This window comes from Megascapheus bottae, chromosome 4, assembly GCF_031878675.1.
Source record: "Megascapheus bottae isolate mThoBot1 chromosome 4, mThoBot2.hap1, whole genome shotgun sequence".
Classification (NCBI taxonomy): domain Eukaryota; kingdom Metazoa; phylum Chordata; class Mammalia; order Rodentia; family Geomyidae; genus Megascapheus; species Megascapheus bottae.
The window spans coordinates 13,962,894-13,990,155 of record NC_143512.1 but is presented as its reverse complement, the minus strand read 5'-3'; the positions used below and the strand labels follow the sequence as shown (position 1 = coordinate 13,990,155).

The 27,262-nt window shown below is 39.8% G+C and overlaps 1 protein-coding gene across 4 annotated transcripts in view; it reads right to left on the bottom strand.

Annotated features, from left to right (window-relative positions):
• The window catches only part of Sil1 (SIL1 nucleotide exchange factor), a 234,899-nt gene that overhangs the window by 85,351 nt on the left and 122,286 nt on the right, over nt 1-27,262 (bottom strand). For all 4 annotated transcript variants that reach the window (XM_090331436.1, XM_090331433.1, XM_090331435.1 and 1 more), the window contains one exon: nt 7,685-7,808. In XM_090331436.1, the coding sequence (XP_090187562.1) occupies nt 7,685-7,808 (124 nt within the window). The remainder of the gene's footprint in view (nt 1-7,684; nt 7,809-27,262) is intronic.

Sequence of the window (27,262 nt, the reverse complement as noted above, 5' to 3'; positions counted from 1 at the left end):
GACAGTACCCAGTCCCAGAGTTCAAGCCTCAGGACTGGCAAAAACAAAACCAACCAAACAACAACAACAACAACAACAGAACAAAAAACCCTGATAGAGTAAATATCCTGAAGGCCCTTTCAGGGTAGAGCCCTAAAAAACACTCCAAAAGAGAAAACTAAAGGAATGGGAACAAATATTTCTCCCTGATAATTCATATCTACAGACTACATGGATAGCTTTGCTTTTCTAAAAATATTACAGAAGTTGGAGGTATGGCTTAAGTGGTAGAATTTTAGCTAACAGCAAGTTGAACAAGAGAGAAATTGATTTCAATTCCCAGTAACAGCAAAACAGATTAGAAAGACATGAGCAACAAAGTAATGAGTTCCCCTTGTGATAATATACACTCAAAAATACGGAAGTAAATTCCTTGGTGTAAAAAAAGAAAAGTTCCAAATTAATCAGTCCCTAACTTAATATTCCTAAACTAATAAGCTTTTCATTAGAAAATAAGGCCTGCTAAGTGCTGATGACTCATACCTGTAATCCTAGCTACTCAGGAGGCTGAGAACTGAGGATAATGGTTTGAAGCCAGCTGGGACAGGAAAGTCCTTGAGACTCTTATATCCAATTAGGCACCAAAAATAAAAATAAAAGTAAGAAGTGCAATTGTGCCTCAAGTAGTCAAGCACTAACCTTGAGCAAAAATGCTGACACAGTACTCGGGCCTTGAGTTCAAAAGCTGACACCAACACACACACACCGAAAAACAAAAACACCACCAAATAACCCCTTTGATTAGAAAATCATAAAAATGTTGGGGATGGAGAAACAATATTTGATTATTTTTTGTTTGACAAAACGCCACACCAAATATAGGCTTATCTGCAGAGACGAGGGAAGAAGGAAGATACTTCCTAGTTGAGGGAAGATTTAAAGAAGGAAGATAAATATTCCTTTCTCAATGTAAATTTTCCAACCGTGAAAATTGCCCAAATTTGTACATGCTATTTTGTGGAACTATGAGTATCACCTGATGGGACAGAGGGATGACATTTTCTCAGGTATGTCAAAACAACTCAGGTAAAAACTTGTTCTCTGCTGGACATGGTGGTTCATGCCTGTATTCCTAGCTACTCCAGAGGCTGAGACCTGTGTGGTTCCAAGCTAGCTTGGGCAATAAAGTTCATAAGACCCTTATCTCCAATTAACCACTAGGAAACTAGAAATGGCACTATGGCTCAAGGGGTAGGGTGGTAGCCTTGAGTTGAAGAGCTCAGGGACAACACTCAGGCCCAGAGGTAGGGCAGTAAGCCTTAAACTTAGGGAAAACGCCCAGGCCCAGAGTCCAAGCTCTAGGACCAAAAAAAAAAAAAAAAAAAAAAAAAAAATCCATTCAGTAAAGACTGTTACTGCCTTATAAGTAACTTCAAAATTTGTTAAATAGAATTCCAAAGATGGGTCAACTCAATTTTGAATTATTTCCCAATATTCATGTATTTCAGAACAATTAATTACCTGTGAACAATCAATATTTTAATATTTGTCAGCTATCTATCCCAACTTTTCAACTTTGCTACTGGTACTAGAAAGCAATCATAGATGCTACATAAACAAATGAATATTTGTCACTGCATTTATGGACATTAAAAATCTTAACTTCGCCCAATTTTCTTATCATGAAATCATTTTTTTAATTTTTTCAACCATAAATATGTTTAAACGAATTCTTAAAGGCCATATCAAGACATGTAGTGATCCCAACGTGCAGGTCATAATTTCCTGATCCTTATAGCGGAATTCTATAAGGTCTTCAAAGGAGAATTTACTCCAATATTCCTCAAACTATTTAATGAAATTGAAAGTGAAAGATCACTACCAAACTCATTCTAAAACCAAATAGGGACCCATCAAAGAAAAAAATAAACACCTGTTTCTTTAATGAACATCAATGCAAAACTTGTCAATAAAATTCTGGCCAACTGACTTCAATAGTTTAGAAAAAAAAACTCATAGCCAAATGGGATTTATTCCAGGGATACAAAGCTGGTTCAATATACCTAAGTCAATTAACATATTAATTCAGCAGATCAGTAGAAGCAAGGGCAAGAACCATATGATCATTTCAGTGGATGCAGAAAAAGCATTTAGCAAGATCCACCACCCCTTTATGATGAAAGCTCTGGAAAAACTAGGAATCTGAAACATTCCTCAATATAATAAGGGTTGTATGTGACAAACCTACAGCTAGCATTATACTTAACAGTGAAAAGTTAAAACTATTTCCTCTAAAACCAGGAGCCAAACAAACTCTATTCATTGTAGTATTGGAATTCCTAGCCAGAGAAGTAAGACAAGTGACAAACATAAAGGGGATCCAAATAGGGAAAGAAGAAATAAAGCTTTCCTTTGCATATGACATGATTCTTTAGTTAAAGGACCCCATAGACTCCTCACCCAAGTTACTTGAGCTGCTCCAAAACTTTGGCAAAGGAGCAGGGTATAAAATTAACCCTCAAAACTTAGTGCCAGGGGCCAAGAGTTTGGCCTAGTGGTAGAGTGCTTGCCTAACATGCACGAAGACCCAGGTTCAATTCCCAGTACTACATACATAGAAAAGCCAGAAGCATTGCTGTGGCATAAGTGGCAGAATGCTAGCATAGAGGGAGGTCCAAAGACAGTGCTCAGGCCCTAAGTTCAAGCACCAGGACTGGCAAAAAAAAAAAAATTAGTGCCAACAGGGCTGGGAGCGTAACCTAGTGGTAGAGTGCTTGCCCTTGTGTGCAAGAAGCCCTGGGTTCGATTCCTAGGTACCACACACTTAGAAAAAGCCAGAAGTGGTGGCTCAAGTGGCAGTGGCAAAGTGCTAGCCTTGAGAAAAAGTGTTTGAGGACACTGCCCAGGCCCTGAGTTCAAGCCAGTACTGGGCAAAAAAACAAACAAACAAACAAAAACAAACAAAAAAAACATAGTGCCAACAATAAGAGGGAGACTGAACTCAGAAAAGCAACTCCTTTTATAGCAGCCTCAGTAAAATAAAATGCCTAGGAATTAACCACAGAGGTGAAGGACCTCTATGATAAAAAAAAAACTTTAAAAACCTGAAAAAGGAAATTAAAACAGATTTAAGAAAGTAGAAAAACCTCTCATGCTCCTGTATTGGGAGGAATAACATCATGAAAATGTCAACACTGCCAAAAGCTATACAAAAATTCCATGTAATACCATCAATATCCCAACAACATTCTTTAATGAAATAGAAGAAATGATCCAAAACTTCATATGAAATAGTAGAAGACCTTGAATAGCAAAATAATCCTTAGCAGGAAAAATAGTGCTGGAAGAGTATCAATACCAAACTATTATAAAAACTCCAAACTCTATTATCAAGGCATAGTTATTAAAAAAAAAAAAAGCTGAGTACAGAACAGGCCTGAGGATCAATGGAATGAAACTGAAGACTAAGAAAGAATCCCACCTATCTTTGATACAATAAGGGAACTAAGATCATCAGGTAAAAGAAAGCCTTTCCAACAAATGGTGGTGGCAGAATTGGTTATGCATGTGTGGAAAACTGAAGTTAGACCCTTATATATCACCCTGCAGCAGAATCAACTCCAAGTGAACATAGACCTTCAGATATGAGTAAATACCTTAAAATTATTATGGGAAAGGATAGGGAATACACTAGGTCTCCTTGCCATAGGTCAAAACTTCCTAAATGAAGACCCACAAACACAATAAATCAAAGAAATGCTGAATAAAAAGGATTGCATTAAAATACAAAGATTCTGCATGGCAAAGGACAAAGCTAGCAAGATAAACAGAAAGCCCACCGATTGGGAGATCTTTACAAGCTATACTACAGACAAGGGCCTCATATCAAAAATATACCTAGAGCTCCAAAAATTAACCCTCCTCCATAACAACTACTTAAAGAAACAACCACCCATTAACAAGTGAGCTAAAGTATTAAAAAGAGACTGCTTCGGAGAGGAAATAAGACTAGCCAATAGAAAAGACCCAGAAACACAACAAATTAAAGTCTGGGCAAATGAGACTGCATTAAACTGCAGAGCTTCTATATGGCAAAGGACATAGCTAGCAAATTAAATAGAAAGCTAAAAACTTGCATATTTCCAAAACAAATCTTCAAAGAAACAACTATCCCATTAAAAGAAGAAGAAATAAGATTGACCTACGGACACATGAAGAAATGCACCACATCTCTAGCCATAAAAGAAATGCAAATCAAAGTAACTCTGATATTCCACCTCAGTCCCGTTAGACTGGCCATGATCAAGAAATCTAATAACGAAAGATACTGGCAGGGATGTGGCCAGGAGGGATCACTATTACACTGTTGGTGGGAGTGTGAACTCATTCAGCCACTATGGAAAGCAGTATGATGGCTCCTCAAAAGACTAAACATAGAGCTCCCCTATGACCCAGCAATTCCACTACTTGGCATTTACCCAATTGTCCAGAAACAAGGACATACTAAATCTACTAGCACAATCATGTTTATTGCAGCACTATTTACCATATGGAACCAATCTAGATGCCCCTCAGTAGATGACTGGATCAAGAAGATGTGGTATTTATACATGATGGAATTCTATGCTGCTAACAGAAAGAATGACATTGATCCATTTGTAAGGAAATGGAAAGACTCGGAAAAGAATCATATTAAGGGAAGTAAGCCAGACCCAAAGAACATAGGCTCAATGGTTTCCCTCATTTGTAATAATTAGTACAAACCTAGGACTCTCCTAGCAGAGGATTACAATAGCGCAAAAACCTAGATACATATGGCCACATAGGATGAGACTAAATGAAAGGATATGGAAACAAGAGCTTTATAATGTGTGATTGTTGTTCTTAATGTACTATGTTATTTATCATCTCTTTTGTTGCCACTTGGTTAATCTAATATTGTTATAGTATCTGACCTTGTTATCTGGTATATTGTATATACATTTGTTTATTGAAATAGGAAAGGGAAGGGGGGAAAACAAGATGAGGGGAGAGGGTAGGGGAAGGAAATGGGGACAAAAACATGAGAAGGGGTATCAATGTGTGTGAAGTAATGTACCTTCTATCTGGTGAATATAACTGTAACCCCTCTATTAATTACAATTTAAAAAATAAAAAAGAATAGTCAATAGACACATGAAGAAATATTCAGCATCTCTGGCCATAAAAGAAATGCAAATCACAAATTTGAGATTCTACCTCACCCCAGTTAGAATGGCCATTATAAAAAAAAAAACAAAACAGATTCTGGCAGGGATATGATCAAAAGGGGAAACTACTACACTGTTGGTGGCAATGTAAAGTAGTTCAATCACTCCGGGAAGCAGTATGGAGGTTCTCAAAAGACTAAACATATAATTCCCCTATGATCCAGCAATTCCATTCCTGGATATTTACTCAAATGATCACAAACAAGCCCACACTAAAGCTATCTGCAAAAGTATGTTCACTGCAGCATTATTTACCATAGTTCAGATATGGAACCAACCAAGATGCCCCTCAGTAGAAAAACTGATCAAGAAGATGTGGTATATATGCACAATGCTTCTATGCTTCTATCAGGTGTTAAGAGGAGCAAAGACGCGTCATCTTGAATGCGCTAAAAGCTCCCTGCCCCATTAAGGAAAGTCAACAATAGCAAAACAGCCCTGACATCTTTGACCTTCTAGGGAGGGTCAACCTTAACCCCACCCCCCCTCCATGAGAAAAGATACCCACTAGGTTTGGGGCGGGGGTGGGGAGTGGGGGGGGGTCTTCTTTGTGTGGAGACCGGGCAAATTTGTGCTGCAATTCCAACCAAGATGATAGTTAGTTTAATCAGTTACTATGAGGCAGGCTGGGACCCAATTGGCTACCTGTGTGTAGCCAGGGATGACTACACAGTCCCTTTGTGTATGTAACAATCCCATTGGCTGCCTGTGTGCAGCTGGGCTTGATTGCATGGTTTTTGTCCTTAAAAACGCAGCCTGTGAATCGCTTGGTGTCACAATGTTAGCTCCTGTGTCCCTGGCGGATCAGTTCACTATCTACTTCCCCAATAAATTCACCTTTTTTTGTATGAGACTGTCTCTGTGTGGTGGACCCTGATGAGAAGTGGACTTGGAGGGATGTGGAATCCTTTCCCCTTGACCCCATAACAAAGGAATGACATCTCCTGATTTGTAAGGATATGGAAAGCATAAGGAAAAAAATCGTATTAAGTGAAATAAGACAGACCCAGAGAAACACAGGCTCCATGGTTTCTCTCATTTGTAATAATTAGTATATGTCAAGGATAGTCCTAGAAGAGGATCACAATAGCTCAATAGCTGTGTACAGAATAACCATATAAAATGATGCTAATAAAAGTGAACTCGAAGATATGGAAACAAGAGGGTTTTTTGTTTGCTTTTTACTGTGTGAAGCTATTTTCTTTTTTCTTTTGGTTTATCCCCTGCTGGTTTTTATACTGGTTTTTATATTGTGTCTTGTACATTTATCTGATTTGGGGAGGGAAGGGGCTCATGAAACGGTGAGACAAAGCACAAAGGGTGAACCAATGCAACAGCAATACTCACAAAACGAAAATGAATTTTACAACTTGGGGGAAGAGAGGGTTGGGAGAGGAGGGAAAGTGGGAGAAAATGAGGGAGGGAGTAACAATGTTCTACAAGAAATATACTCATTACCTTACTTATGTAACTGTAATCCCTCTGTACATCACCTTTACAATAAAATTATGCCTGGTATTTATACTGAGCTTCTAAACCCTATAATTCTGGCAATCCCTGTCACCCATACCTCAATCTCCCTCCCTTTTTTATTCAGGAAATGACAAGAAAAGTTATCCAGGTATCAGTGGCTAATGCTTGTAAGCCTAGCTACTCACAAGACTGACTGAGATCTGAGGACTGAGGTTTGAAACCAACCCAAGCAGAAAAGTCTGTGAGACTATTACCGCCAATTAAAATGAAAAGCCAGAAGTGGAACTGTGGCTCAAGTAGCAGAGCACTAGCCTTGAGTATAAAAGCTCAGAAACAGCATACAGGCTCTGAGTTCAAGTCCTAGGATCGACACATGAACGTGTATGCATGCACACGGAGGAAAACTTGTTAAGGTAATAGACAGAAAAAGATTGTTAATTCTCTAAAATCAAATAACCTAAACTTGCTATTAAAAAGCAAGGCATTCTCTATTAGTGAATGAAACAGCTTCTATTTGTACTCTACAATAAAGTCCTAATACTGACTAACAAGAAGAGAAGTTAGTCTGAATTAAAGACTTTAAAATGCAATTTTATTGTTCACCAAGGAAGTATTACTGCAGAGCAGAAGGCCTAACAGGCCTGTTTTAATGAATAGATGACTCATCTGTAATCAGCACATTAATTGTTGGGATTCAAATGGGTGCTCTTAAAGTACTGGGAAAATAGCTTCATTTTTAAACCAGGTTAAGCATTCCCCCTACAGCCTTTTTTTAAAGCATCACTTTGCTTTGCAAACTGTTTCTTTCCAAAGACTGTAAGTAAACAAACTTCCATAAAATCCTGACAGATTAACCACAAATTCAATGCTGTTAAGTATCAAATTAAAAAGAAATCTACATAAATTTGGATAATACTTTCAGTATTCATATTTCAAATCTATGCCATCATTTAGCCTCCCACTCTCTATGGTCTACACTCTACCTTTTGCCTTTTTTTAACCCTTTCAAATTATTTCTGAACTTGTCTTCTTCATATTGGAGTTTCACCTCTCTTGCTCCAGTCTGAAGATTCAGCCGTACATGGGATCCTGCAGGAACAGCCTGACCTAAAAGCCAAGAAAAGAAAAGATTTATGAGGTACAAGATCCTTGGAAGGAAGCTGACATTCAAAGTCTGGCTAACATACCAACAGGACTGATTAGTTCATGAAGACCAGATTGCTGTGTTCCTTTTTACCTCCCTCCATCCAGGCTCTCTCCCCTCGAACCCATATATCCCACTCACATATACCCCCTTTTCACTAATCTTTAAGGGAATCTATAAAGGATTGGGGCAAAGCAGGTAAGAATTTGAATCTAAGAGGTGATGGTTTATTGGAACTTTCATTCTTAAGCTATTGTTTTCTTTAAATCTGACTAATAAGCTTTTTATGTGTAGGAGACAAATAGTGGACATCTACTCAATTCTAATGACATGGTTATATTGTTGTTTACTCTGTGACAAGCTTCCTGCACACACATTCCACACATAGACCCACAGAATCTCAGGCAGCCTGCCACTCTAATCTTTGTAACCACTCTTTCTAAATTAGCTCTCTCCTCCTCAAGCGCAGGCACTGCATCTCCTTTTAGATTTTTCCAGCCCTTATGCCAGAGCTTGGCACATAAAACTTATACCACCTAACTTAGAGAGAAGGTAGAAAGAAGCACTGAAGACAGTAAGACATAGCAAGCCAAGGAAACAGGGGAACAGAACCAAGAGAACTGATATCAACAAAAGAGAAGATCGATTAGCTGGGAAAACAAGTGTGAATGTATGGGCTATTCATATGCACTGCACCAAATTACTCAATGATAGGGGTTAAAAAAAAAAAGCAACTATGCAAAATCACATACCACAAGTGGAATGTTACACCCATTCATTCACAGAAATTATATTTACCTGGCTGTGATTGTAGGTGCTAGGAATACAAAGATGAATATTAACAGCTATAGGGAGAGTAGTTATGGAACGGGCTTGTTAGTAGACTGAAAATTTGAAGCAAAGATAGAATTTGTAACACTTCTACTTTGACTCTCCTGCCAGAGGATAGCCTTGACTTACTGGCACTGTGTCTGATTCAAGAACCCAAAGTGATGACCATCTGAAAAAATTCCTACTAGGGAAACACACAGTACAACTTCTCTCAGAATGGCAAGATAAGCCCTGAGCATAAAAGGACAGATAAGGATGTAGAGCAAGAACTTAATAATTTTTTCAAATCCGGAAACCATAAGACTCTTAATTACTCCAGCTATTTTCCTTCCAACCAAGCAGCCACAATAATACAACATACCACTTCTGTTGTAACAGAGAGCTGTGTAACACTGGCTAAAATACATGGCAGCCCACATAAGGGTACTGCATAATGATCTCCTAGTCCCAGCCAAGATGCTTTAAGGATATGTTCAGAGTAGAGAAATTTCTCCCTTGTAAAGCTTCCTTATCCCAGGTCCTGACTTCAAGCCCCATAACCAAACAAACAACAAAAAAAAAACCCTAGTTCCTTCAATTTTCCTATTTTTAGTAAAGAATTTATTAACATTGATTTTTACATCATATTTCAAATGACAAGTTTAACAAACAAGTGTTCAAGAAAGGGAATCTATATATAATCACTGGGACTTAGTATTTAGAACTTAATCAAAATTAGGTTAAGGGTTTGTATGTCATAGAAACATTTTATGAAATAAAACATTATGTCTATAGAGTCATAGGTTTTTATGTCTATATAGTTATATTTCCATTACCATGTCCAAAGCATTGAGTATGCAAATATTGAGTCCTTGCTCTTGTACTCTTTGGATTTAATATTAAGGATCCCATGCTCCTTTTGTTCCTTAGGTTTTGACTTGTCTCACTCAACATGATTCGCTCTAGATTCATCCACTTCGCTGCAAATGCCATTATTTTATCTTGTCTGTAGGCTATGTAGAATTCCATTGTGTATATATACCACATTTTCTGTATCCATTCACCTGCAGTAGGGCATCTGGATTGTTTCCATCGCCTGGCTATTGTGAATAGTGCAGAGATGAACATAGCTGAGCAGGTGTCCTTATCATATCTTGGGTTATGATGTTCAGGGTAGATGCCCAGAAGTGGTATGGCGGGATCGTAGGGAAGTCTATTTTCAGTTCTTTGAGAAACCTCCACACTGCTTTCCAGAGTGGCTGAACTAGTCTACATTCCCACCAGCAGTGTAGTAGGGTTCCTTTTTCTCCACAACCCCGCCAGCAACTGTCATTGTCTGAGTTCAAAATCTTGGCCATTCTTGTTGGGGTAAGGTGGTATCTTAGGGTTGTTTTTATTTGCATTTCCTTTATGACCATAGATGAACATTTTCTCATATGTTTTTCTGCCGTTTTAATCTCTTCTTCTGATAAGTCTCTCTTTAGTTCCCTTGCCCATTTACTGAATGGTTTGTTGGGTTGGGGGGGATTAGTTTCTTGAGTTCTCTGTAGATACTGGATATTAAGCATTTGTCAGATGTATTATTGGTAAATATATTTTCCCAGTTGGTTGGCTGTCTATTTTTGCGACTATGTTTTTATCTGTACAGAAACTTTATTTTTAGGTAGTCCCATTTATCGAGTCTCTCTCCAATCTGTTGTGACCCTGGGATTCTGTTCAGGAATCTTTTGCCTGTGCCTATGAGTTCCAGTGTCTCTCCTACTTTATCATGTAGCAGTTTCACGGTTTCTGGAATTTTCTTATTTTTGATCAATATTAGATGGAGAGAAAAAAGGCCATGAGTTTATAAATTTCAGATCTAACAGATTAGCTTGTGTTAAGCTGTGCAAGGAAAAGACTCAGATCTTGTGGGAATCATTACTTTATTTGGAGAAAATTCCAAAATTACTCTTTTCACATAAGCCACCACAGGGGGCAAGAGGAACTACAATAGTATTAACTCAAAGTACGGGTTATAATCATTTAAAATATATGAAACCAGTCATGGCAGCCATAGTGGCAGAATCAACAGAAAATACAGTACTTCAAATGTTTCCACTCCATTGGGAAAAAGGCCACGATAGAGATCATGTGCATCTTTCAGCTTCTGTTAATGAAGAAAAAGCAACACAAAGCACACCAAGGAAGAACAAAACAAAGGCAAAGCAAAGTCATAAGATACATTACACCACAGGTAAGGGGATGAGGCCAGCAAAGGCAAATAGACCTACAAAGCCTACAATGGTGCTTCACATTACTGACCCTTTGTGGGCAGATCCCAACTCTGACTACAAAGGCCTGCAGAAACTTTACTTTCCTTTGGGATTGGGGGAATGAGATTTGAACTCAGAGCCTTAGCACTTGGTAGGCAAGCACTCTCATTTGAGTTAAACCCCTGCAACTGTCACTGACTTCAATCACAGGCCGGAGGTAAATGCTTCTGTTTTCTTCCTCCTTACTTGTCACATTGTTTGTGCCATGAGACCTTTAAAGTCCTTACACTAGATAAGAGTGTACCTTTCCTGCCTCTGCATTTGGTAGAGATAATTAAGTTGAAAGCTGAAGCCTGGCTGAACCTGTTAAAGCAGATTGGTGTGTCTGTGGACATATGGCTAACGAGTGCCATGAATCAAGTAATGGAAGAACTAGAAAATAAGCGGTGGGCTCCTCTGCCTGCAGCAACCAGCAATGGCACTCTACACTCAAGTAGACAACTGGAATCAGAAACTGGGACTACAGTCTAAATAAGGAGGCTAGGAAATGAGCCACACATGTGGCACGTGAGCACAAAAACATTGTTCATCAACAGTGGGTTCTAAATGATCTGGAATGTCATGGAGGTGCTATATCAGAACAAAACTCAGTAGACGTGGAACAGAAAATAGATGAAGCTAGAGAAAGGAAACTGCACTCCCAGACCATTTCTGGAGGTGCATTCACTACAAAGTTTCCTGCCTGTAACTGGTAAGTGACTCCTGCCTGCAGCCTGCATTTTCTGTTTCCTTTAACCCACCCCTGCCTAGGGCTCTCTCCCTTTGTCTAGTTTAAGACTGGTAATCCCCCAATTTGTTCTGGTGAGATTGGATTCCCTTCCCCCCAACACACACACACACACACTCTACATCCTTATTGACTCTGCCCATGTTAAGTAACTCCACCCCCTTGATGTCCTCACTGACTCCACCCTCAGTCACCACTGACTCCGCCCCCTCCCTGATGTCCTCACTACCTCTTCCCCTATCTCCGCACTGACCACTCCCCATCCTCACAGACTGCACTTCCTCTTAGTTATTACAATGGGGTCTCATCAGTCTCACCCATGCCGGGACACCCCCTTGGGATATCTCTTACTCTTTTTTAGATGTTCTTCTACTCCAGGACTCCATAAAGCCAAAACGGCTCATCTTTTATTGCAATCGTGTCTGGCCAAAGTATAGGCTAGACAATTGGTCTCAATGGCTCCAAAATGGGGCTTTGGATTATAATAGTCTCAGGAATTTAGACAATGGTAAATGTCCAGAGGTTCTATATGTTCAGGCTTTCTTTTCTCTCTATGCTTGCCCTTCTCTCTACCAATCCTACTCAACTTTCCCTATCCTCCTGGCACAGGGGCATCCTGTCCCTGCCAAATCACCTAAGAGCCAGGAGCCTCTTCCTAAACCTAAAGTGCCTGATGCCCTGCTCAACACTGAAGACTCTGCTCCTCCTCCCCAAGCTGAACCTTTCATGCCTTCTCCTCCTCCTTCATCTCCTTTTTCCTCACCTCTCAAAGCTCACACTCAATCCTGCACTGGTGGCTCACAGCCTCCAGCAGCCCCCTTATTTCCTCTGCGAGAGATGGCAGGGGCAGACAGAGCTTTTCGTGCACAGGCCCCCTTTTCAATGACCCATCTTTCCCAGATTGAGAAGCGACTGGGATCTTACTCCCAAGACCCTAATAATTATACCAATGAGTTTAAATACCTTGTTGAGACTTATGACCTCACTTGGCATGACTTATATACAGTCCTGTCCTCTACCCTGACCTCTGAGGAAAAGAAAAGGGTTTGGGTTGCGGCCCAGGCACATGCTGATGAAACCTACCGCCTAGACAATATTTTCCCAGTAAGGGCAATGCCTGTGCCCAGGGAAAAGCCCAAATGGGATTACCAAAACAATGCTCCTGGAAGGGTTGGCAGAAATAGGATGGTAACCTGCCTCCAGAAGGCACTCCAGTGTTATACTAAGCTGGACCTGGAGTCAAAAGAAGGTATAGTGGTCCTTAATAGCTATTTTGTTTCCCAATCAGCTCCTGATATTTAAAAAAAAAAAAAAAAAGGTTGAGAAGGCTGAGGATGGCCCTCAAATCCCCCAAGGAGATCCAGTGAGCATGGCCTTTAAGGTTTTTAACAACTGGGAGAAACAGAAAAAAGCTGATAAGGCTGCCCATAATAGGAAAAAATGTCAGCTCCTGGCTGCTGCCCTTTGGGCTCCTCAAAAGAGGCACCCAACATACACTACCCAGACCATGCTTTAAGTGTGGCAAGGAAGGCCACTGGGCAAGACCTTGCCCTACTCTTCGACCACCATCTGGACCCTGCCAAAGTGTGGACAGCCAGGACACTGGGGAGTGGACTATCCCTCCTCCTCTCTGTAAGATGGGCCAGTCCCTCCCATACCCCCCACATATGGAGAGGAGCCCAACTTATCCAAGATACTCTGCTTGGCAACAATGTATGATGGTGCCCAGGGCCGCTGGATCCCACAAACATCACAATGGAGAAGCCTAGGGTATGTTTCCAGGTTGCAGGCAAGGTACTTGTATCCTTTCTTTTGGATATGGGAGCCAGTTGATTGGTTTTTACCTGAGTATCCAGCCTGTCTTTTCCCTCCCAGATCTCACTGGTGGGTGTAGATGGCCTTCTTACTTGCTCTGCAACTACCCATATAGAATAGATAACTTTCCTTTCTTACATTCCTTTCTAATCTTACCCGCTGTCCCATACCTGTCCCATACCTAAGGCTCCCTCAGCCCCTGAAAGCCTTTTTCCTTCTCCCCCAATTTTCCCTGGGGATCAAGTCTTTATCAAGACCCTTAATCTGGTTTACATCCAAACAGACAGGCCCTCATCAGGTCCTGCTAACCATTCCCACTGCAGTTTAGATCAATGGACAGCCACAGTGGTTTCTTGTCAAGAGTGAAAATGATTCCTGCTCTTGCCCCTTCTATGACTCCAAGGTGTCTGGCATCCTTGAAGATGATAAAACCCCTGCCTCTTAAGATTTCTTTTGAATTTATTCCAATGACACCTACGCACATTCACTACCATGGAACTTTTGTTACTGCTGCCTTCTGGACCGACAGCACCCCACCTTCTACCCTCAATGTGGACGTCCCTTGTCAGCAGAAAGTAACCTTGTCAGGATAATATAAAGAAGCGTTACAGTTACATTTGTCAGGTAGTACATTGATACCCCTTCTCATGTTTTTGTCGCCATTTCCCTACCCCTACTCCCTACCAATCCTACCAATCATCTTGTTTTACCGCCTTCTCTTCCCTATTTCAAATAGATTCTTGAATTTTCTTGACAAAATCTTTCCCCTTCTCCATTTTCTTTTCTTTCCTTTTTTTTTTTTTTTGCGTGTGTGGGGGTGGGGGGGCGTGGTCAGGGGCCTTGAACTCTGGGAGCTGTCCCTGAGCTCTTCAGCTCAAGGCTACCATCTTACCCTTGAGCTAAACCTCACTTCCCATTTTCTAGAGGTTAACTGGAGATAAGAGTCTCAGGTCCTTTTGTGCTCTGGCTGGCTTTGAACCTTGATCCTCAGATCTCAGCCCCCTGAGTAGCTAGGATTACAGGCATGAGCCACCATGCCCCACTTCTCTGGCCTTTTTTTGCCATTTGGTTTTGAGAAAGGATCAGCAAAGGATATCCTTTCTTGTCCCTGTACCTGAAACATGATCTGCCTATTTTAGGCTTTTGCCACAGGTGGGATTATAGATATATACCACCATACTCAGCTTTTTGTTTGTTTTTGCCAATTATGGAGCTTGAACTCAGGGCCTAAGCACTGTCCTTCAGTCTTGTCCTCAAGGTTAGCGTTCTGCCACTTGAGCCACAGCACCACACCCAGCTTTTCTATGTATGTGGTACCAAGGAATCAAATCCAGGTCTTCATGAATACTAGGCAAGCACTCTACCACTAGGCCAAACTCCTGGCTCACTCAGCTTCTTTTCATGAGATTAAATCTCCAGAAATTTTCTGCCTGGGCTGGCCAGGAGCCCTGATTCTCCTAACCTCTGCCTCCCATACAGCAGAGGTGACCAACATGTGCCAAGTCACTCAGCTATTAATTGAGAATGGGTCTCAAGCAAGTACTTTGGATTTCAGATGTGAGCTATTGCCCACAGCTATGAGGTTTCATTTTTACTGGAGTGTTTAAAACCAAGATATCTAATGCTAGATATGTCCACTATCATTTGGGATTCACTGCTTCTAGAATCTGCATAGATAAAAGTAGATATCTTATGTACATGAGATATATTACATATACACATACACACCTGTATATATTATTAAAGCTTATACTGATATTACAAATGCCAATCTAACACTAAAGGTTCACTTGCTTTTCCACTTTTCCTTACAGTTATTTCTCCAAAAATAGAAACCCGGCTTTTATTATCTGTATTATATTCAATTCTAATATAAAAACAGAATAGTTTGGAAACTGTGAGCCCTTACCATCTCTACAACAATTGACCAAACTAGGTCATAGCATTTATGTAAAATTTATGGATAATTCCTTTGTCTTTGGCTGTAACAATCTGGTCAAGATACTGTTTCATAAAATCCCTTAGCTGATTCTTTTCTTCCCCACCCTTTTCAGCATAGTTATTGTTTTATAGTACTTGATTTGCTGGTATTCCATATTGTGGCTTCTCCCTCTATATTCTCGTTAGTTTTACTGTATATTTTGGGACATATAAAGGATATGTGAATGATTACTATGGTTTTAAGAATCAAAGCTATACAAAATGAAATTATTGTTGTTTTAAGTCACATGTTTTGTTTATAGCAGCAATTCATTCCAATGGACCTGAAATAAGAACTTTAAGAACATCCATAAAATAGCTCTTTCATCTGAAATTTCCATTTTTCTCTTAGTATTAAAATGTCCATTTATAAAATGAGATAATAACGATGATTAATGGCCATTTGTTGTTTCTATGCTGAGATCTTTAACTCAGCACAATAAAAAGTTGGCTTTAGTTCTCCAGTTTTTCCGTTGAAGATTTTCTGGTTCATTAAATACCATAGTCTAGAAACTACTTTTTTGTTCTACCTATCTTTCCTGGGCATTTAAGAACTATTCCCATTGTACACTTTAAATCAGTGAGTATGATGCTATATAAACTATATCTCCAAAAGTTGTTTTAAAATTTTTTCCTTCAGCTAGAACAGTAGCAGTTCCTTTTAAATCTCTTGAGTACCAACTGATGTCCAATGTGAAAGTAAGTATTTCTAGGAGGCAGGATGAAGGGCTAACTGGAGCTTGGATAGAGTACAAAGGGCAATTCTACGAACAAGAGGAAGACAAAATTAAGTCTAGGAAAGAGAAGACTAAGGAGTGCCTAGGCAGAGAGACCTGGTAGACAGCTGATACGAAACAGTGATGCTTTAGGTTGAGCCAACTCAGATGATGGTGAAAAGAAAGTGAGGAGAGTAAGTCTGTCAGGAATGGTGAGGGCTGCAAAAAATGATCTTACAAGAGCCAGGCCTGGGCATGGTGGCTTACCACGCCTGTAATCCTAGGCTGAGATCTGAGGATCAAGGTTCAGAGGCAGCCCAGGCACTAAAGAACCTGAGACTCTATCTCCAACAAACCACTAGAAAACAGGAAGTGGGGCTGAGGCTCCAGGGGTAGAGTGGTAGCCTTAAGCCGAAGTGCTCAGTACACCACCCAGAGTCCAAGCCCCATGATCAACCCCCCCCCCAAAAAAAAAGTTCCTTCAAAATCCTAATATAGTCATCTGAAAAACAAAATATATCCATAAATAGAATTCAGCTCACAACCAACTTATTGCTGGAAAACACACATTTCACCTATTAACATTAAAATGTGGGGGCCAGGAATTTGGCCTAGTGGTTGAGTACTTGCCTAGCATGCACAAAGACCCTGGTTCAATTCCTTGGTACCACATACATATAAAAAGCCAGAAGTGGTATTGTGGTTCAAGTGTTAGAGCTCTAGACTTGAGAAAGCCCAAGGAGAGTGCTCAGGCCCTAAATGCAAGCCCTAGGACTGGCAAAAACAAACAAACAAAAACCATTAAAATGTTGTCTAATTCACACTTGATTCCTGTTCTTTCTAGTGCCCAGCAATTAGAAACTAGCCTCTCCTGAATTCACAGTAGCGAGGTTTTCCTCAGGTATTACCCACGATGATTCCACAGTATAGCCTTCCCACCAGAAATATCACTGACATGGGTGCCACAGTACTTATACCTGCCTTGGCATCAGAGTAGTTCTGAGGCTTCAGGAAGCTATGAGGTATGAAATGATCTTCATGGGTTTCTTTTAGGAAAGTTCCTGTTCCAGGGACTTCTAGTCATATCTAAATACAATGGCAAAGAGCCAAAGGCTTCCCCAGCTGGCCTACCTATATGAGTATCAGAATTCTGATACTTATTCAGATTTGTGTTTGACAGCCAGGTAAATTTAACCAAATTCCATTTTATTTCTGAATCATTGTGCCCTTATGCGTCAAATGAAAAGAATTTAATGCTACACTGTGATGAAGAACAAATTAGAAAAGAACTATGCCAGTGTTCAGAAGAAGGAAAAAAAAACTACTTAGACCTAAAAACATCTCTAAAATTAGTTGAAATAGGATAGGCAAGGCGGGGAAACAAGATGAGGTGGGGGAGAGAAATGAGGACCAAGACATGAGAAAGGGTATCAATGTTTGTGAAGTAATGCATCTTCTATCTGATGATTATAATGTAACCCTTCTAATAAATACAATAAAAATATATGAAAAAAATCTCCAAAATCAAGATGAAAGGAAGACATTTGTTAAGTCTTGAGGGTTTGTCTCAAAAGTAAGATCACCCCATTACACTCCATTTCTGATGAGCAGGGACCAATTACTCAGACCCACAGCTCAGCCCCAGCCCCAGGCACACAGTAGGCATCCAGAAAGATCAGCTTCCATGCTAGGCTCCTTTAGCCTCAGATTGAAAAACGAAAAAACAGGAAGAATGTGCCAGAGAAAGTAACGCCAAGCTTCCTCACTGGGCTGCCAACCGCCTAGCTAGGGCTGGTCAAAGCCGAGACATTACAGGCCTGGTTGCCATGACTACCACAGCCCTATCCTCCTGCCTTTTCATTCAAAACTTCCAAATAAGCCTTGGCAAGATCCCTGCCTCACACAATGAGCATCTATCCTGTCTTCAAGGCAGAACTTGAACTGAACGAGTAAAAAAAAAATGTGCACAAACCTCTCAAGGGTGCTAAACCCGGAATCAATGCTTAATGTTATTTTTAAATTGACCCACACAAATGGAAGCTTTTAAAAGCAGCAACATATATAATGCATCATTCTACCATTGTAGTTTTACTTATGCATTTTTTAAGAATGACAAACTGAAAAAAAATAATTTTTATCCAACTGATATTTTTTTTTTTGCCAAGTCATGACAAGGGCCTTAGAAGAATTGTGGTATGACTTTGAAGCAAAGGCAGAAATCTCTAAGTTGCCTTAAGTCCTTCAAAATAGTTATCCTCACAGCTCCTGCTTATCCCTATAGAATTGTCCTCCAAAATCCCATCAGCTACAACCTAACCACTGTCTCCTCCCCAGTCATCCCAGACAGATAATAGCTTGTCTCTAACCTCTACTCATAAAACTCACAAGAACAGTGCAGTCCAAAAACAAAAACCATCTCATGGATACTTAAATTTCCCGTTCCAGTGGGAGAGGCACTCTGAACAGTCATCAGGACAAGGGCACTAGTAGCACAGTTAGACATGGTAAGCCTATCCATAAGTGGCTGGCCTACGAGTAATTACTAAGGATTGGGCAAGAGACTGCTTTCTTTTTTTTTTTTTGCCAGTCCTGGGCTTGAGCTCAGGGCCTGAGCACTGTCCTTGGACTTTCTCAAGGCTAGAGCTCTACCACTTGAGCCTCAGCACCACTTTCGGCTTTTTTCTATTTATATGGTACCGAGGAATCGAACCCGGGTCTTCATGCATGCTAGGCAAACACTTTAACCACTAGGCCAAAATCCCAGCCCTTTTTTTTTTTTTTAAGGAATTCCTTCTATGAAAGCCTACTGTGTGTTTATATGCTGTACCATACAATGGGAAGGACAAGTAATATCCTAAGGGTATCATTTAGGAGTAGTAGTAAGTAAATGGGTAGCATGGTAAACAAAATTAAAATCTCAATTCTAAATTGGGCATGGTGGCTCATGCCTGTAATCCTTGCTGCTCAGGAGGCTGAGACCCAAGGATCTCATTCAAAGTCAGCCCAGGAACTAAAGACCAAGACCAAGAGATTCTCATCTCCAATTAATCACTAGAAAACCAGAGATGGCGCTGTGGCTCAAGGAGTAGAGCAGTAGCCTTGAGCTGAAGAGCTCAGGGGCAATGCCCAAGCTCAGGGGTAGCCTTGAGCTGAAGAGCTCAGGGACAGACCCAGGCCCAGAGTTCAAGCCCCACAACTGATTCCCCCCCCCCCCCCCGCAAAAAAAATCTCAATTTTAGAGGCTGTTTTCCTAAAAGCAATGAATAACTCCAGTTAAAGTATCTGGAGCGCAGAAAACAGACAGGGAAACAGGAAGTTGAATGTCGATCAGCAAGCTGTTATAATTATCCTGATCAGGCATTACAAAACCTGAACTGAAGGAAATGAGTATGGAATGAAGGACTGAAATAGCAGTAAGAGATAATGGCATTTTGACTAAAACAACTTAGGACTCCTTTCGTGGCCCTAATAGTATTTCTTCCTACAAAAGTTATCAGGTCTTGCCATGCACTGGTAGCTCATGCCTGTAATCTTAGCTTCTCATCAGGAGCCTGAAATCTAAGGATCATGGTTTAAAGCCAGCCCAGGCAAGAAAAATCTGTGAGACTCTTATTTCCAAGTAACAACCAAAGCCAGAAATGGAGTTGTAGCTCAAATAGTAATATTCTAGCCTTGAGAGGGAAGGGGGGGCGGGGGGGAAGGGGCTCAGCAACAGTATCTGTGTCCTAAGTTCAAGCTCCAGGACCAGCACCAAAAAAGAAAAAGAAAAAGAAAGTCTTCAACCATGTGTAGTCAACGCCTGGTCCTAGGAGAGCCTATTACAGCCCCAAATTTAATAAACTTGGAAGTGGGTTAATAGAGAATGGGGAGTAGGAAGTAAGGGAGGTACTTTTAATCAAAAGCCCATACTTAACGGTATTCCCCTCTGTCAAGAGGATTACTTCTGTTCCCCTCTCTACCCTCAATGCATTCATGTCCTTCCTTAGCTAAGAACATCAAGCAAGTGAGCTTAACAAGTATAGCACAGCCCCTCAGATCCTTAATCAGAGTCCTTGTGTTTTTACATCCATGCTGGGAATCTGGTTTTCAATAACACTATTGAATGCCAGGACCCACCAGTTCTGCCACTTTGTAAGATCCACAACCTGTTCCCTCATCTATATAGAAGAAGCCTGAATTTTTTCAGACCTCAATCTATTTTCAGTTGCATGTGTATGTGTTTGGTGGGGGGGGGGGGGTAAAGAGAAAAAAACAAAAAAATTAAAAAAGGAAATCACTCAGATATAAAGTCAGACATAAGCCCTAACACCACTACAGTTCTTCTGGCTCTCTAACCCTACTCCAAAACTGAGTCAAATAAAAATGCATTTTTTTTTTTTTTGCCAGTCCTGGGCTTGAGCTCAGGGTCTGAGCACTGTCCTTGGACTTTCTCAAGGCTAGAGCTCTACCATTTGAGCCTCAGCACCACTTTCAGCTTTTTCTATGTATGTGGTACTGAGGAATGGAACCCCGGTCTTTGTGTATGCTAGGCAAGCACTCTACCACTAGGCCAAACTCCCAGCCCTAAAAATGCATTTTTAAAGAATTCATTCTGTGCCAGGCACGGTGGCTGACGCCTGTAATCCTAGCTACTCAGGAGACTGAGATCTGAGGATCAAGGCTCAAAGCCAGCCCTGACACAAGAGGACCTGAGACTCATCTCCAATTAACCACTAGAACATGGGAAGTGAGGCTGTGGTTCATGAGTAGGGTGGTAGCCTTGAGCTGAAGAGCTCAGGGACAGCACCCAGGCTCAGAGTTCAAGCTCCATGTATACCAAAACAAATTTTAAAAATAAAAAATGTACATGAGCCCGTTTCTCAAGGGTTAGGGGACTCTACTCCACTACTGTTCATTTTTTTGGACAACATTCCCAAGGATCCCAGATCACCTACCTTTCCCATCCAGGTATACTTTTATTAGCTCATTAGCATGAGTGGTGCAACCATTTCTGACTCTTGCTTTTCAACATGTTTAATTGAACATCCGTTGACTGAGAACCAAATGAAAATGCTAAACCTGCTCATTAGTCAAATTTAAAACAGAAAGACTGGATTCTAAACATACCCTTTGTGCTCATCTTTTTTCCTCAATCAGAAATCATAATAAGGGGGTTAAAAAGCAAAATGTCAAGATATGGTGCTTTAATTTTTAATCCTTTCTCCCCACCTTAGTCTTATTAGTCCCTAGGAATCCTTACACAGTTGACTTTACAGATTATTTTAAAATAGCTCAGCTACTCTTGGCCTCTACATTTTATCCTACAAAAGCTCCTTGGCTTTTTTTTTTCCAGCTTGGAAACTCTTAACAGTGGAAAATAAAATGCATAGGAGTGACTATAGGAAAAAAAATTCCTACAGTAGAATTTCTCTTTAGATTATTTCCAACAAGGGCAGGGAACACTTTTTCTTTCAAGGGTCATTTGGACATTTCTATCTTTCATGAGCCATGCAAAACAATCCACAGGCAGAGAACAAGAAGCAAGAAGTGTTTATACATATCTGTATTGTCATGTATAAAACTATCTCTATGACATCTGCTTCATAATCCCATTTCAAATTTATAAAAAAGAAAACATATTCTTCAGAACCTCAGTAATTCTGGAGAACAAGCTTCAGGAGACCACAAGACTTAATTTACTCTGGAAACATAAATGTTCCTTCATATGCCAGTATCTTCTGTAACTATAGTCAAGTGAGGCATTCCCAAGGATAGGCTTTTGGGTACTCCTCTCTTAATCTACATGGTTACTATTGTTCTCCAAACTATCAATATCCCTCATGGGATATTGTGCCAATATACAACTACAGTTTTCTATAAATTTCATAACTCTCACCAGTTTCTTAATAAGGAAGATAAACCACTGTTCAAACATACAAACACCCATACCTTGAAGAGCTTCTGAGACCATACAGGCAGGACTAGAGAAGCAACAGATATACGCACACTCTATCCAATAAAACGCACTTCTGGGCATCTGGCAATGTTCATTAAAACATAAGCTATTGATTCTATTTTACCCACTAGCAGAAATTCATCCAATGGAAACATTCATAGAAGCACACAATGATATGAGAAAATGTTCATTTCAGCATTTTAATAACTGAAAAATATGAAAACTATATAAATATCCATCCATAGAGAATCTGTTACACAAAATGTACAGCCTATCCCTCTAATAGTCTTCAAAAAGAAAGAGGGAGATTTGTACTGACACTAGAAAATGACTTAGATTAAGCAAAAAGAACATGCTGCAAATATATAATTTCATTTTGGGGGGGGGGGGTTGTGGGGTTTGGACCTGGGCCTGGGTACTGCCTCCGAGCTCTTCAGCTGAAGGCTACCGCCCTATCCCTTGAGCCACAGTACCACTTCCAGTTTTCTAGTGGTGAATTGGTGATAAGAGTCTCATGTTCTTTAGTGCCTGGGCTGGCTTTGAACTGAGATCCTCAGATCTCAGCCTCCTGAGTAGAAAGGATTACAGGTGTGAGCCACCTCACCTGGCTATAATTTCATTTCTTTTTAAAGAATGCATGTTAATGTGGCAGCAGCACAGTTTTTTTAAAAAAAAAATACCCAAATCCCTGTGTAAAAACAGTGATTAGATAGCAAAATCAAATCCAAAAAGCAATATTTAAGTCAGAATTGAGTGAAAAGGAATAAAAGCAATGAGCTATCTGACCAACTTAAGAAAAGGAAAACCTCAAAGTTGCCTATGAATATTCACTCTGGTGGGCTAGTATGAGGATAACCTTGGAGCAATTTTTCCCAGTCACAGTAGACCAAAGGCAAGCATAGGGTAAGAGTTACGGGGCTACGTAGCCTTACTGAACTCTCAAAATGAGCCAGAAAGTACACCCAACTAGGACAGAGTCCTACACCAAGAAGATACTACAAAAAGTGGTTTCAAAATGGACCAGACAGAGATAATGAAAATACAGGAAAGAGGAGGTCCAGATGCACGTGGGGGAGGGAAGAGCAAGAACAAGCTGCTCACGTTTCCAATTACTACATACCAACAACAGAAGAGGGAGCACTACAAATTTAGAAAACATAATTAAGACCATGCTTCTTCCTTAAAGTTCAAAAAACCTATTCCCACAAACAACAGAAAAGTAACAAAGTACTAGAATACAATCCTGTATAATAACTTATAAGTGAAAAAGGAATTAAAAATAACATCCCTACAAATAGCAAATGCAAGCTAGAAAGACAGCCAAATTCTAGTAGGGTAACAGCAAAAGAACCTACCTGATTTAGAAATGGTAGCTTATTCCTGTAATCCTAGTGAGGATTGTTGTTCAAAGCCAATCTGAGCAAAAAGCTAATGAGACCTCATATCAGCCAATAAAAAGCTTTACCTGGTAGAATGCATCTGTCATTATAGATGGAGTAATTTGAGCTTCAATAAAAATAATAATTGCAATAGGTGTGGGTACACCTCAGTGGGTGACATATTTGGCTAGCATGTAAGGCCCAGATTTCTACCCTCAGCATCAACCAATTAATCTACTTTTAAAAAGCTATTGCAATCAATTAAATCCTATGAAATAAATGTACTTAAGTCTATGAGCTCTGAAAGGGAAAAACCTTTAATTGACTATCTTCTCAGAGATGAACAGGAACCAACTGATTAGCTTAAATTCTTGCAAATAAGGAAAAAACATTCATCCTACCTTTATGAATTGAATTGTACACCACTGGGTAATGGTATAAATACTCCCTTCCATATACCCTTTATATTTGATGACAGATGAGAGAATTGACCTTCACTAGGCTTCATACTTTCTAATTTTCTGTTTTTAGTTTGTTTACTGTATTAGTTTACTGTATTTGTTTATTTTCTCAGAGAAAGCTCAAGGACGGTGCTAGTACTCTACCACTTAAGCCACAGCCCCACTTATGGCTTTTTCTGTGTATATGGTACTGAGGAATCAAACCCAGGGCTTCATATATGCTAGGCAAGCACTGTACTGCTAGTGCCACACTCTTGGATCTGTTTACTTTTATGATTAAAAAATTACTTCTTTTTGCTAGTTTCTACTGACTCCAGCCTCCTAAATGCTGACATTACAGGTGGACTATAATTATCCAGCTAATGAAAAGGACTTTTTTTTTTTTGCCAGTCCTGGGCTTGAGCTCAGGGCCTGAGCACTGTCCTTGGACTTTCTCAAGGCTAGAGCTCTACCACTTGAGCCTCAGCACCACTTCAGGCTTTTTTCTATGTATGTGGTACCGAAGAATCGAACCCGGGTCTTCGTGCATGCTAGGCAAGCACTTTAACCACTAGGCCAAACTCCCGGCCCTGAAAAAGACTTAAGAGATTACATAAATATGTTGTCTCTGGTAAACCGGACTTAAAAGGGCTTTCACTTCCTAAGTTAAATATTACAAAAGTTGTTAAGCATACATTATTTTTCATATTAGAATTTTTTGAATTCTAGAGTAATTATATGTCTAAGTGCATGATTACTTTCTGAACAAAATACATAATCCTTCTTTGGGAAAAAATAAATTCAAAATCACAGAAGTATTTTATAATACTTCATATTATATAAAGTATATTACTATTAGAAAGGTGTATTTTAAGGAGCATAAATGAACAAGTAGAACAAAAGTCTAGTATAAATTATACCCCTGCAACATAAACACACTGTAATAAATAATGACTCCAAATACCACAGTTTATAATCAAATACATTACTCAGACATAATCTAACACTTCCTGCAAATGAACCAATCAAATGCTAGTTGCATGTTTACAATGGAATATGTTAGTTATTTCTGGGGGGACTATGGCTTTACATGGAATTGGTCCATACATCTGCAATCAGATGCCTTGTTTAACCGTCTTGGTTTAATAACTGTCTTGGTTAAATAATAATATCTTTATACCTATATAACCTTGAGCACAGCCCTCAGGGAACAAACCAATTTGTCTATCAAATCTTTGAAGTGGAAGAAAATGGGCACTTCAGGAGGATTTGTTCCCACACTGCCACTTGTGGGTGAGGGGGGAATGATGGTGTCAGCAGTTTTAAAAGTAAGAATTCTTGCCTGGGGCAGGGACGCATGCCTGTAATCCTAGCTACTCAAAGGCTGAGATTTGAGGATCAAGGTTCAAAGCCAGCCCAGGCACTAAAGAACATGAGACTTATCTCCAATTAATTACTAGAAAATGGGAAGTAGGGCTGTGGCTCAAGGAGTAGGGTGGTAGCCTTGAGAGGAAGAGCTCAGGGACAACGCCCAGGCCCAGAGGTAGGGCAGTAGCTTTGAGCTGAAGAGCTCAGGAACAGCAGGTCCAGAATTCAAGCCCCACGACCCACAAAAGTTTAAAAAAAAATTCTGCCAGAGCAGCATGGTGACTCACACCAGTAATCCTAGCTACTAAGGAGGCTGTGATCTGAGGATCAAAGTTCAAAGCCAGCCTGGGCACAAAAGGACCTGAGACTCTTATCTCCAGTTAATCTCTACAAAATGGGAAGTGGGGTTTGGCTCAAGGGTAGGGTAGGAGCCTTGAGCTGAAGAGCTCAGGGACACACCCAGGAGGAGTTCAAGCCCCATGACCCACCAAAAAAAAAAAAATTTCTCCCTTCAAAGCTAAGAATCTATGGGTTACAACATATAATGTCCAGGTCCTATTATGACTAAAAAGCACAAATCACCAACTAGAGTCAACAAGCATTTTCCATAGAAATTTCTAAAATAAGAAGAATGGAATCATGACTTAAAAACTGTTTAGATTGTACAATTTTTCTATTGTAGGACAAGATACTATAAAACAAGGCCATCAGTCTAACTCACTTGATAGAGGAAAAGCAATAGTCCAACAACTTTTCTCTGTGTGTGGCAGTCACTGAGATACGCAGTATCTCATACATAATACAAAATATTATCTTCTCTTTGTTTTTATGTCTACTAACTTTACAAAAGAGAAATCAGTTCCATAAAACCCAAATGATCCTAGATTCTCTAATTCTGCCATTTCCCTGGCTCTTCATATATCAGTAGCAGCACATCACAAGAAATAAAACACATTCATAAAATAATGTTCCACAAACACTAGAGTATTTATGGGAAATAAACATCAGGGTAAAGCAGGAATATTTATTTTACATGTGTGACATGCATTTGATGTCAATGCTCCATTATAACAAAGTGATTTTTGTTTTATCAAATCACTAAAATATTTCACAGTCTCATCATTCTGAATGAGTGTGACTTCTGCAGAACCTGCAATGACCTTCTACAAGTCTACTTTCCAGACATGAAAAAGCCTCCAGAAAAGCTAAATCCCAGTTCCTTCCAAGGACTTGAATGTTCTGTCATTTAATTCCTTCTGGAAGTTGCTTAAAGTGACATAAAGGAAGCAGCTAATTTATAACCCTATTCTTTTAATCTCAGTCAGCCAGATTTTCACAGACATCAGTTTATTTCACTTTATAATATAGTAGACAAAACAATAGTATAGGCGTCAGTTCCAAGACAGCAACTCACTCTCAGGAGCTCTGCTGACATTTATAAACTGATCCTATTTCTCTCTTGTGTTTTATGTTATCAGCTAAACCTGCCAACTTAAATTATTGCCTTGTAACAAAATCAGAGTTATCTATTACTCTGGTACGTGTACATTTCTGAAGTTTTGTTACCTATATCAAGTTGGCTAGGATAGAAAACAAGACCATAAATAAACAAATGGAAAGCAGAATATGTTACCATTACTTTAGCAACAGAAGCTAAAAGTCAAATATATTACATGGAAAGCCACTAAAACAACTGAATATATAGACCTTGGGAACAGCAAAAGCATCATACTGATACAGTCATTTGTGCATTGTCCCATCCCCAAAGAAGAGTAAATGATTGTTTCTAGGGCCTGGGACAAGTAGTTGTATATTCAAAAAATTGGAGACATGTCAAAAAGGTCAGGTGGATAGCCATCCCCTCATTTCACCAGCACAGTATACTAAGAAATCAATTTCCTCTCAATGATATGGCTAATGGTCACTGTTATTCAA